General features: G+C 37.9%; 1 protein-coding gene across 6 annotated transcripts in view; it reads left to right on the top strand.

Moving 5' to 3' along the window:
• The window catches only part of znf618 (zinc finger protein 618), a 51,946-nt gene that overhangs the window by 21,117 nt on the left and 17,153 nt on the right, over positions 1-13,676 (top strand). For all 6 annotated transcript variants that reach the window (XM_053858553.1, XM_053858517.1, XM_053858546.1 and 3 more), the window contains exons 2-7: positions 32-371; positions 1,993-2,070; positions 2,205-2,249; positions 8,236-8,325; positions 8,614-8,691; positions 12,408-12,497. In XM_053858553.1, the coding sequence (XP_053714528.1) occupies positions 59-371; positions 1,993-2,070; positions 2,205-2,249; positions 8,236-8,325; positions 8,614-8,691; positions 12,408-12,497 (694 nt within the window). In that variant the 5' untranslated portion in view covers positions 32-58. The remainder of the gene's footprint in view (positions 1-31; positions 372-1,992; positions 2,071-2,204; positions 2,250-8,235; positions 8,326-8,613; positions 8,692-12,407; positions 12,498-13,676) is intronic.

The following is a 13,676-nucleotide window of genomic DNA, read 5'->3' as shown; positions in this document are numbered from 1 at the left end:
ATCTTGATGTTTTTTTTCTTTTTTCTCCCAGAATTACCGGGTCAGAGGAGGCGGAGACATGAGTGTAAAAGAGGCAGTCAATCCTGCAAAAGAGCCATTGGATGGTGCAGGCGCGGCGACAGAAAGTGTGTCACCAACTTTAGCTGCTACAACCAAAACCTCAAGTCCTCCACCCGTCACCATCAAGAAGGAACCGGGGCTTGCTGAGACAAGTAATGGGAAGGTGGGCGACTCCAACCCGGCTGAGATCTGCGTCGTCATTGGGGGAAATGACTCCAGAACGAGTGGCGCCGCTTCTCACCGGTCACCCGGTGACGTCATGTTCGCGTTGGGGACGCCTCCGCCCAGCAAGAGCACCGACTCCTGCATTGGTAAACAAACTAAATCGATATGACACATGACATTCAGTCCCTGTTTGAGATGGTAAAGTTTAAAAACATGAAAATTGCTGCAGTGTGTTTAAAACTGACATTTATAAAAGCAGCAGAAACAAAGGCCTAGTCGTGACTGCACTGACTTCCTGGGGAGATAAACAAGCTGTTGCTTACAAAGAAAAGGCCAGGAGATCAGAACCTTATCCATCCAGAACTGAGCCATCTCTATGATGCAGTTGATGTGCATGAGGTTTGACATAACCCTTGGCTTGTTGGCCTGAGGCCAGTTTATTGGTCTTGTTATTGGTGCTTAATATTCATACAGAGCTTTGAACTCAGTTCTTGTCCCAAGTTATTATGTCGCCTGTACTAAAACGAAATAAGTTTAATATACAACAAAATTGAGGGAAACTAGTCAACTAGTATGTCACTTGTCAGTCGGAAAATGGATTTTTGGAAGAGCAAGTCTAAGATGTTTTGCTTATTAAATGACGTAGGGTCTTGTTTCAATTAACTTTCTACCTATGTTCGTCCTGGAATTAATAAATATCAACTACCGATGTGAAACCTTCAGAGTTGCAAATTTGTTTTAGGATAGTGTTTTTACTGTTGTCAGGACTGACTTAGTTGCCTTCTCTAATTAATGCACAGTCAACAGTAATGGTTAAAAAAAAAAACGACAGCAAACTGAGCTCACGTATCGGATCGGAGGAATATCGGTATCGGCAGATATCCATATCTGGATCTCATCAGATCGGAAGGTCAAAGATGTTGATCGGTGCGCCCCTAATTAAAATCGCAGTGTTATGAAAAGAAACTTGAAACGAATATGAAACTACTATAGTTTGTCGACTTGTGTGTCTGTGATGAATCCCTACATTTCATCATCAACTTCACAAAATAACCAAAAATAAAAACAAAATAAACAGTTTTTTTTTCTTATTTTTATGATAACTCAGTTAGTGGGTGCGTAAAGACAATAAAGTAAAATGCATACTTTAATGTTCTTTTAAATAGCTAAAAATGTACCTATGTATTTTGTGATGAATGTTTACATCATCATGCTTACTGTATATGATTTCGTGTTCACAAAATATGTTGTGTTTTTGTGAGATTCCAGCTGCAAATGATTTCATCTCTCACGATGCATTTAGAAACTTAAATCTACATTATCTCATCTTGAACGACAGGCAGCTGTGGACTGCAAACGCCAATTCAATAACAGATGTCTCATCATATTAAGATTAACTTTTAATTAATCCAGCCTGTCTTGAGCATAGTAGTTCATGTCCTCTGCATGCTACGTTTCAATATTATATCTTGCTATTTATACATCCCGAATGTTGAATAACCAGTTCAGCAGTTTGTCTGCATTGCTACAAACCTGCAATCTTTTAATGGTATGGAATACAGACTGCATATTTGGGGGATTGATGGTTTGTGGCCAGCAATAGACAAAAGTATGTGCATATGTTCTCTGTGACGCCCTTGGCTTCCAATGTAATCCTGCATTTGTGAAAGTTCTTCTTGACTACACAATCCTTTGATCTCATCCTTGAATAAGTTACACTTATTTTCAGAGTTATTGATGTGGCAATTGTTTTCCTGCGTCACACAGGCTCTTATGTGTGCGGCGTGTGTGGGAAGAAGTACAAGTACTACAACTGTTTTCAGACTCATGTGAGAGCTCACAGAGGTAAGACACACAGCCAGATTGTCTTGAAAGCTATGTGAATTTGTACAGGGATTTCTCTGGTTGTTTAGTTTACTCATTATAATTTAAGTGATGTCAACAAGCCTGATAATATTTCTGTTTTTATGTCTGTGTAGAATCAGAGAGCATGGTCAGTGATAGTCTACCCCCGGCACCTAACAGTAAGTATAACCTTTTTAGCAAGTTTATTGAGGTGTGTTTGGTGTCACATTGTGAGGCACATTGTGGAAAATGTGTAGCATTACAAATGAATGTACAGGTCAGCTGCGCTGGAAATATTTTTTGGAACGTAATGTGCAACCCCAAACCATTAATGCGTCAATGCACAGCATTTTCTCTATTTTACTTTATTAATCTTCTACTTTATTAATCTTCTTTTACTTTATTAATCTTCTATCACGTTGAACTCAAATAAGGAAAGATGACTTGTTTACAATTAGCCATGAAAGTTCTAACTGCTGAAATAGTGCACTCATTAAAAGAGGTAATATTTCATGAAAGACGGCTTTCTGAATGAACTCGATTATTTTTTATGACAATAAATAGCTTTGTTGAACCAAATTCATGAGATAATTCTTCAAGGATAAAAACGGTGCTCTTCCTCAACATTTGGCAGGAAGTGCTCAGTCAGTCGCCTCGACGGTTTTCTTCTGACAGTTTCACATCTGGCATCTGTTATGCTAACTGTGGTTTTATTGTTGTGAGTGGATTCATATTGTGTGATAAATCATCTCATCTATTCGGAGGTTCTGCCTTTATCATGACAGTCTCTCATGGGTCATCTTTCTTGTTCAACTGGAAAAATAAACGGGGTCCAGAGTTCAAGGTTGAAGTTCAGGCATTCATCAATAATGCTATTAAACTAGGTGGAGTGGCAACTCGATAATCTGTCTGGGATTATAGGAACATGGGTAGATACGGGCGGAGTGAAAGTGAATTGCAGTGCAGAATGATGGTGTAGAGATGAAGTTGACCACTGCTGAAGTGGAGTCTAGGCTTGTTAGTGGACAGAACTCAAAAGATGTGTTTCTAGCTAGGAACATCATGACAACAAAGAGTGACTGAGATTCAAGTGTTACTGTTTGGTGAATGAATTTTGCTCTCACCATAAAAAAAAGTCTTAGTTAAGACTGCTTACTCGGTGACTTAATCAAAATCAAAAAAATACATTTAAGCAGATTTGTGCCCTAATTAATTCGGCATTGTCAAGTTTGAAAATGCATTGACAGAAATACTTTTTCTTTTTCAGAATGAAGCTGCTTTTTTTGTCTCGTAAATGTGATGAATTATCAATCGTGCTAGTTGCGTTTTGAATTTGTTCTTTAGGTGGCACATTTTCTGACATATTTTCATTTGCACACTGCAAAATTAAGGGCCATAATTCTGTTTGACTTAAGAAATGACTTTATCGGCAATCCTACCAAACCCAAATTGTACGTGTATGATGCTCGAAGAATGCAGCATTCGCATGTAAATACTCTCGGCACTATTGCACAGTGGGAAACGTTCTACACGCTTTACAACTCCTTGGCTGGGTTTTATTGTACTTATAAGTGCCACCTTCTCACCTCCATGATGTTGAAGCCAACATGGCAGCATGGAGAGAGTCTAGAAGACCTTCGTTCTAATACATGAAACTTGTGTATTAACTCAAAAATTAAGGCCACCTAATAACTACATTGGTATTTACTCAGACTTTCAGCCAGAGTTGTTGTGGTTGATCGAGCTGTGCAGATGACAGATTTCTGATACGATCGTCTGACTTGGATCAGATCAGTGATCGATCCAAACAGACAAGTTAGCTAGATGAGGTTTTAGGAAAAAGGCTTGTCTGACTCAGAAGTGATGCAGAAATGACCATCCTTGTTTACCTATGGAGTGGCCTTCTTGGAAGCACCGGTCTGATCAAAAGAGTGTCAAACTGAACAACATGGGTTTCCTCTGCAGGGTACAAATTGCACCACTGGGAACACGGTCCCATTTTAGCATTCTTCTTCACACACCAATGGAACAGGCAAAACCAAACTATTCTGGTTAAAAACAGGGAATTATGTCCTTTATTAATAGTATCCCTTTTGTCGAACTTTCAGACATGTGTCATTACTTTCTAGCCTAATTGCTTCCACAAGTGTTCTCAACCTTTTCTATTTTAACTTTTTTCTTTTCATTCATTTAATACAAGCACTGTAATTATTTTAGAGTTATGGAGATTATTCTGGTGCAAATGAGAACAAAAGCACTTCCTCTGATAAAGGTTCGCGACTCTGAAGTGTAAAGAAATGTTTTCTACGTTCATAATGACCCACATTATAAGTGTTCATTTTTATCTCTACAGTAATGGTTAGGTTGCACTGGCAGTTTTTTTTTCCAAAACGAGTACTTGCACAAGTACTTGCTCTGACAGTACTCACCGATGCTGAGAACTTATACCAGTACACATGAAGTTACTTTGAGTCGGTATGTTTTTCTTGGTCATGGTGATGGTTTCACTGCTGTACAAACACGAATTTTACCGAATTGTCATAAACTGACATTCAAAAACTGCTCCATGGAAGTAGCTCAAAAATCTCACATTGTAAGACAGGAGGTCATAATGTTGTGGCTGATCTGAGCATGGTGACCTTGCTTTGGTAGAAATGAGGCACATTAATAGTCATGATGTGCCTGGTTATAATACGTTTAATTGATATTACAGCTTTTTAAAATTCTCCCCTTAAAGTGCTGTCACATAAAAAGCATGAATATGCAAATCGCTGTCAATTAAAATACACAAATGTGAACGGAATTATACAGTGGGTCATGCATTTAAAGAGAAAAGGAGGGCGATGGCAGCCCATTAAAGTCAGGTAATGAAGTTTTAAATTTTTATGTCATAGAAATGCTTTTTTTAATCTTAAAATAGCTACGGTTATTGAAGACCTCACGGTTGCATTTCAGTAAATCTGCCTTGAAGCAGGGCTGAGTGGCAAAATGTTTTATTTCCATTTAAGAAAAATATTAACCAGACATCTTTAGATTCGTGAGACTGATGAATCGATGCTTTGAAAAGATTAAAAATACTCCCCAAGTTATTTATAAAACATCCCACAGAGCATTCTTAATATGAACGTGCACGTTATTTGTACACATCTTTTTCTAAAGTATAAAGCAGATCAAGTTGAAACATCTGGTTTCTAAACTTTTGAAAAACCACCCAGAGTGGAACTGAAATGGCCTGACGGTGATAAGTTGGCCAAAGTGGTTGTGTAGGGGGGAAAAAAGTGTTTTAGATTCAATTCCTAAAAGGATGCAGCATGTCAGGGCGCTTTTGAGAGCATATTTCATCTTTATATTAGATTATGACCGGCATCGACTGTATGCTATTAAATTTAATTTGCTTCTCTTTGTGGTTTGCACAGTACAAGAAGAACACGGTGCCAAAAAAAGGAACAAGTCGCCATCTAAACTGTCATGCAGCATTTAGTTAGAGCTGTTATTTTAATCCCAGATTTAAGTGGACATTATAAGGAGGTGCCATTATGTGTCTTGACTCCTTCATGCTCAGAAGATGGTATGGAAGGTTCTTGTTTAGCACCGTGTGGTTGGGAAGACTAATGCTGTGCATTAGAGTTCATTCAGTGAAAATCAAGTAGAGCTTTCGGTCCCCCTGAAACCTTGTTTCTCTATGAGTACCAGAATACCTGCCATGTTTTTTCACCTTCTGTTCTCAAAACAGAAGGTCTGACTTTGTACGACCCGAGTTTAGTGGAGCATGCGCTCTCTTTGTTGAAGTTGTTGAAATATGTACGTAACATACAGACATCTGTGTGTACACAAGTGTCATGTGCATGGTACTTCATAGTTTTACATCATAATTTTGTGTAACACTGACATTACTCTGACTGTCATGGGTTGTATGCGTGCTTTTAGCATGGGGGACACGTCCCTGAAATCCTGAAACGCCCTGTTTTTTCTGCCAGATGCCCTACATTTTCAATTATTAGTGCCTGTATAATGCCCAACTCACTTTAGCAGGTAGTTAGCATGTTCAAATCGTTCACGGTCTTAATATCATCATATGGTACCTTAGTTTGAATGTGTGAAATCTGCATCTAAATGAGAGACTGAAAGTGTTTTGTGGCAACAGCTACCAAGTTAATCTCTGTTAGCATTTATTTAACTCAGATGTTTGTTTGCATTAAAAAGTATTTTTATACAAATAGATGTTTACACTTTACAAAGCTAGTTTTTGTAGTCGAAGACATGCGGTGTCGGGTGTGGAATGGAGTGTGGGCGTGGTTATGGGCTGGGATCAGGGCTGTGGGCCCCTGTTTCATAGTCCTAGCTAAAAGCCTGGTTGTCTGCGAGTGAAAGTGCTTGCTTGACCTGTTGGCTGGCATTGTTACTGTTGTTGATGTGTGATGGTGTTGACATGTCTTCCAAACGCCTTGTTGAACAGTGTTAAAGTGTTATTTCTGGTGTAATCTATGTGTTATGAATGGCCATGAACACAAGCACACAATAGCGGAACCCAGTCTATATTCAGAAAGAAATAGAAGCCCTGTTACAAGATGAATGTAGGCGACAATTCAGACAAAAGTTAGCAGTTGCTAAGCTGTGTCATGCAAACTTTAAATACTGTGGAAATACCACCTACCACCCAGGAGAAGGGAACTACAGGGACCCAAGAAGCCGCAACTAAACCAGCATTGCATAAAATATTGGAGAAAACAATGCAAGCGTATCGGAAAGTATCATATCATATCGTATCAGTATTTTGATCTATATTGTATCGTGAGCTAAACACCGTATAGTGAGTGAGTGTATCGTCAGCGCCCTATAAATATATAGCAGTCTTTGATTCTGTAGGTTGTGCAGTGACCTTATGTAAGTTATGATACATGCTTTTTCTATTGTCTTGTGCGATTGACGTAGTTTCCGGCATCTAGTACTGAGTAGCCAGAGGTGTGAAGCTCACCACCCGCTGAGAGTTTAACAAGACAAAGTGCAGGTCTCCAGCGGGGATCAGGTCCGCGGCCAAAACCCGACTGGCTTGTGTTCACATCTCAGACTTCTGAAACGAAAGAGCTTTGTCTTGAGACAGAACCCCTAGTGTGGAAGCACCCTGAGTGGCTTGGCGAAATGTGGCATACGTCTACCACACTATTTTACTCTACTAATAACATAGTGCTGAATGTATGGTCACTTGCGCATCGTATTGCTATGCAGACAAATACAGTTGTGTACAACGGTGTTCTTTCTTCAACGACTTACAGACCTGTGTTGGTGGAATATGCCTTGTTTTAATATTGCCTTGTTTAATATTTTAGTGACTAGATCATAGCAGAGAGGTGTGGAGTCCATAATTACGACTGCGTCCAAGAAACTGCTGTTGTTTTTAACTGTGTTAACAAGAATGAAGTAGAAATTGTCAGTCCAGCAACATTTCACAGTTGATATTGACTTAATATTTCAACTTTGTTAACAATTGTTTTTTGGTGTTAACGTAATAAAATTTGAATTTGTGTTCCCAGATTTCTTTTATGATTGCCGTTAAAGTTGATCTATAAATGTACTTTTCATGCAGAAGTCCAATCCCTTTCTCGTGAATTAATGAGCTAATTTAATTAATTAAAAATGGAACGCGGGCAAAATATGCATGGTTTCACTGAATTAATGAGATAATTATTTCCAAATTTGAGTGTTTTTGGATTGAAAAATAATTCTTCAACGTTATTCAGAATTAATGAGATGTTTTTCTGATTTAATGAGACATTAATTCTGAGTAAAATCTCTGCAATAATAAAAGCCTAATTAATCTAAAATATCAGAAGTCGTGCTCGGAATACAAATGCCCAAGTGAAGGAAATACTTTGTGGTTTCTGAAGTGTCAACCCTGCTCATGCATTTAAATGTTAAGTTGTTTTTCTGCGTTGTTGTTAAATTACTTTGTGTTGTGTAACCTCAACTCCAAAACAAAATATGCAAATTGTGCCTTGCCATTTAAATGTGAAGTGGGGTCATGGTTAATGGTTATGAAATGAAAATAAGTTGCAAACACTCCTGCAGCTAGTTTTGGTTCTCTCTGAAAATCTGTTATTGTAAAGTCCCCAAAGGTATTAATGTGTCCTCAACCACTACATGCTTCTCACTTCCTTTCATCTGCAGGTAGCTTCCGTTACTCTTGTGACATTTGTGGCAAGAAGTACAAGTACTACAGCTGCTTCCAGGAACACCGGGATCTACATGCTGTTGATGGTGAGAATTTTTTTTTGTCGAGCACATCATTATTTTTAAAATACTGTTAATAATTGAATATATCTTTGTGGTGGTGGACACTGTCACTGTTGGCACTTTGCTCTCACAAAAATGCATAGCTTGTGCTGCATGCTGCTTCACTTCTGTCTAAATAAACTGCCTTAAGTCAAGTTGTGTTGATTTTCATGTCCAACTAGAGTGTTTCTATGAGATGAGACAACGTCGTTGCTAGTTGATGTTGTGTTGTTCAGAGTCATCAAAACCCTTTCCTCCTCTCGCTCCCTTCAGATCCATATGAACAGCTAGTACTACCCGATGGCCTTAAAGAAGAAGAGCCAATCGAGCCTTTTCAGAAAATTGGACCAAGTAAGCGTGCCTCTGTCTCTTAAAGTTTGGTGCTTTTGTTTATTATTACTGAAGAAATGTTGGTAAATATTAAGAACCACCTATGAACACATACACATGAAGAATTAATTGTCACATTTTTATGAAACTTGGAAGTTAAAATACATTGTAATACAATATGTGTCCTGATAAAGGAGTGGTGACACAATACATTGCAAAATATTGCGAAACAGTAAGTTCAGCAATATATTGTAATATTTGTGAACAATGGTCATAATTTTAGGGGGGAAAATCTGATGATGCAGTACAATATTGTGAAAACAATGCATGAAAAAACAAGTTTTCATTGAGACTTTCACTTAAATTTTGCAGCTCGACAGAGGAATGAACAGCTCCCTTAATCAACAAAATCCAGTGTACGGAAACATATGCTGCAGCATATCAAAGTATACATGTATTTAATATCAAGATATCTGACTTAAAATATCAAGACAATATCACACAATCAAGTGTTGCAATATTTGAGCATATTGATAATTTCTTACACCTTAATTGCGTGTTTAGATGTCAGTTTTACACTTTTGTATTTTAAAAAATGTGTCTGGATAGAAAAAGCTTAAGAGTTATGTCCGAAACATGGCACTGACAGAAAAATGCTACTGTACACAGACTTGACAACTACTTTCCATTGCCCCTCTTTTTCTTTGCTTTTTGTCAGAGCAGGTGCAGCACATGTGCATGACTACCCACTACATGTCACAAATAGAGGGTCAGATAAGTTTGACAAGGCTTCGTTCCACCTGGCAGGTTTTATGAAAACTACAAATATCGCAATTTAATCTTGTTACCCCCCTGTAGTTCATATTTCTAGTGGTTATGTGCAGCTCTACTATGAGTTGCTGAAGTATCGGCATATGAAGCTGTTGGCATTTTGTAACTGTGAATCTAATGTCCCTTTTTATTTTATTCAATACAATCCGATTAAAATCATACCAACAAATAAAGTCTTTTATGGAACTTCCTAGAAAGAGGTAAATATAGCATGAATGAGAAGCTGATTCTGTTGGAGGCCTTAGAAAGGAAACATAAAGAAAGAAAATTATTAATTAAAGCCATCATTGTGAGGGGAAAAATCACATAATGCAATACAACACGATGTGCATGAAAACAAGTATATTATTATGACTTCAGTCCAGTTAGACTTTTAGTTAAATTTTGCACTCCAATAGAGGAATGAATCGCTCCCGTAAATCACCAAAGTAACTCCTGGATAGAAAAAGAAAATGATGGTATTGAACTTGAGTCTGTATTAAATATTGATATAGTCGACTTAAAGTCACAGCAATATCACACAATCATGTACTGCGATATCAGCAAAAACATTGATACAATATCACACAATCAAGGATTGTGATATTTAATTGTATCAATATTTTCTTACTACCTGAATGAAGTGCATCAAGTCTTTTGATCTTTAAATCACTAAAGGTGACGGAAGTGTTTTGATGCAAGAAGAAGATATACTGAAGATAATGGACGATTGCTTGCACCAATGATCAGCCGTCAATATTGAATCAATCCCCTTCTAAATCTGAATTATTTAGGGGGACTAATTGTAATAATAGTATTCTTTGGTCCTAATGGACGCTGTTACTTAGTAAGTTATGCAGGTTTACTCATGTTCGGATGTTTGCCACTTTTTCGTCTTTAATGTTTTTAATGTAGATTATTTTGCATATTGCCACGTCGATCTCTGGACACAAAATAATCTCTCAATGAAGGTGGGTGGTATTAAAGGTCACCCACAGTCAATTTGCCACAACAGCAAATAGAATAACTCTCAACTTCCTGGTGTGGATCTGTATTTATCCTTTTTTTATTTATTTATAAGCCCAATAAAATTATGGCTGTGTCAACTTCATATTCATATCAACGTGAATTTTTTTTTTTTTAATTAATTCATGTTTTTGAACGTCAGATGTAGGCTTTCCTAATTTGTTTAAGAGATTCACTCCCATGCACATCGTGGGCCCGGACACTGGGGTCTGGTTACTGATGACTTGTATAAGCAGAGCTGTCTTGTGACAATTCGTTTGACTTTTCATTGACAGATTCGGTTCAGCATCTCTGCAAAAGGGACATCGTCTTTCTGATGCATAATTTTAGTGAGTGTGATCATCTGAAAAATTGTCACGCCAGAGGTCAATCTGACAAGGATTACAGGCGCACGCAGACAAGTGTCTTACTCTGGTGATGGATGATGGAAAAATAGCAAATTGTCTCGTGTTTTTTTTGCCCTAAAATGCTAGTAAATCATCACCAAGTACATGTAGAAAATGGAATGACGTGATTTCATTTTTTGGTGTCTTAAGTGGAGAAATGAAATTTCACACAGCCGTCATGGTCTTGATCAGAGTTGAATATAAGACAGTCTGTCGTAACAATTTAGCTTCTTGAGCTGCGGCTTTGCAATTAAACTGTATTGCATCAGATCAAAGTAAACATTTTGTTATCCATGCTGCATAAACCCTCCTTCATGCATTCGTAAAGCAGAAAATAACTTTCATTTTTGTATTTCACTCCCGTGTCTTCTCCATCTGACTTTTCCCAATCTCACTTATTTTAAGTGTCATGGATTACTTTGACCCGATCTGGTGAGTCGCAGTGACCCAAATTCAAAATGGAGTTCTTGTCGCCAATACAAAGAACTTTAAGATCATAGACTGGTCATGATGGAGGTGTTTTATTTTGTATTTTAGATAAAAAGTTATTTGGTTCATTTGTGTTAATTGTTTTAAATTGTTTGCTGTTCAAGTCAATAGAAAATAGTCTCCATGAAACAGACCTCCAAACATCGCCATTGCTTCAGATTAGTTATTTTTACTTTATCTTGATCACAATCTTTTGTCAACTAACACGTTCTATTCTAAACTTGCTCCATTTACACCATGTACGGACGCAAATTGTACGTTTTTGAAATTTGGTAACAACTGTCCAATTTATATTTTAAAGCCTGTCTATCGGGCTGTTATTACCTGTTGGCTACGATTAAAATTTGGGCAGTGAAGGTGATTTGTAATGAATAAATGAGATCTAGTACACTGTATTTTGATTGGACATCAGTTTGCACCAGGATAAGGATCCGCAGCCCTATGTTTGAGGCCATACAGTTGACCATTCTTAGAAATGTTACAAGACGTGGTAGCACGTGACTGAGAAGATCCCAGTATCACTTCCCCTTTAGAAGCTTAGTGTCTACTGTCACCTTTTCTCAGCAGTCATAATAAAGGAGCTGAATATTGTGTGGTTCTTATTTACTTTCTTTCATATGAAAATGGTGACAAAATAGTGTATTTAAAATCTCCGAGGAGCTCTCAGCCAATGGGCTGCCACTCTCTCGTGCGTCTTCTCCTCTTTATTATCTGTGGTCTTTATATAACTCTTTTAAGGCCAAGTGCTCGTCCGTTGCAGCTTTGCTAAATGTAAATTCCCGTGTTTAATATATGAATTTAGCATTGATGAAAAAAAGATCAGATCAGCTGGCCCCTTCTTATTAGGATTTCTCCCTCTGCCTAATTAAAACCCAGAAATTAAAGAAGTGATTATGTCCCAGTGATAATTAAGCGCGACTAATCTCACAGGTTTAATCTTACTTGATTTTTTTTTTTAATTATTCAGCTTTGTGGCGAACCTGAAATTTGAATGAACAATGTTTCCTTGTGTGCTTTTCTCCCCAGAAAGTGGGAATTATGTTTGCGAGTTCTGTGGGAAGCAGTACAAGTATTTCAACCCCTACCAGGAGCACGTTGCTCTTCACGCGCCCTTAGGTAAGCTGGTTTTTCCTGTGGCTGTTTTGTTTTTTGGGAGGGTGGTGGAGGAGTGGGAGTGGGTCATTCTTTAAGATCAACCTGACAAAGAAGTACGAGGAACCCTTGTCATGTTAGAAATGAAAGGTTACACCACTTTTATGCTGATCAAAGCAAAGTGTTCATTTCCAAGTGTAAGTTATTCCAAATTCATTTGTCTTGATTTGATTCTATTTGAACTTCCTCCGAGCTGAAACTGTTGGCGTACTTTTAAGGAGAACTCCTTGATACGGAGCCGATGAGAGTCAAATGCTGCGCTGCTTTTCACTTTGAACCATCGGGAATCATGTTAAATTAGCACCACGGGAGTGAAAGCATCACCAGTGATTAGTGTTGATTTGCTTTAAGAAAACCTGATAATGGATGCAGAACCTGACCAAGATAACCTGGACTGATCCCTGGCAGCAGTCAATCTATTGTTTAGAAATACAGTAAGCTTGAAAATACCTCCAGCGCCTAGTTTCTCAGCATTAGTCAGGCAACCAACAATGCAACAGTTAAATCAAATGCATAATATTTCTATCAATCTGGTACAGAAATGAGCTCTGGAGGTGTAGATGTAAAATTCCTGGACGGAGTCACCCCAAAGGGATCAATATAGTCTAGTCTAAGTCTTAGTCTGGGGTTCAAATTTCAGTGTTGACAAGGTGAATTTTGACTGTTAAAAGTGATTACACATAGCCAGCAAAGCACCTGGTGGTCCTGCACGGTCTCTCAGACATATCTCTTAACGGGTTCTTCTTTTAATTTGCTCTGTGTTGTACTTTTGCATGCTATGACACAAGACAAGGAGAACATCAAGAGCTACGTTTGCTTTTCCTGACCAGGCATTGGAATCAATAATAGACCTGAGCAAGGAAATGCTTCCCAATGTGACAATAACTGAAGGAGTGACGTCATCTCCTCAACTCTAGTCTGTCAGAAATGCGTGACAAATATAATGTAGTCTTCCTCAAAATCACAACCGTCTTGTGACATAATTTCCTTGCCATTATGATAAAGTGAAATTCATTATAATCACCAATATAAACTGGTCAATAAAATGCTTCTATCTTTCATTACCTCTATTTGACATTACTATTTAACGTGAAATATATATTTTCAACTGTTAATAAACCACCCCTAGCTAAATGGATCCTT

This window comes from Synchiropus splendidus, chromosome 1, assembly GCF_027744825.2.
Source record: "Synchiropus splendidus isolate RoL2022-P1 chromosome 1, RoL_Sspl_1.0, whole genome shotgun sequence".
In the NCBI taxonomy this organism is placed as follows: domain Eukaryota; kingdom Metazoa; phylum Chordata; class Actinopteri; order Syngnathiformes; family Callionymidae; genus Synchiropus; species Synchiropus splendidus.
Note: the sequence above shows the minus strand (reverse complement) of the source record. Positions and strands in the feature narration are given on the sequence as shown.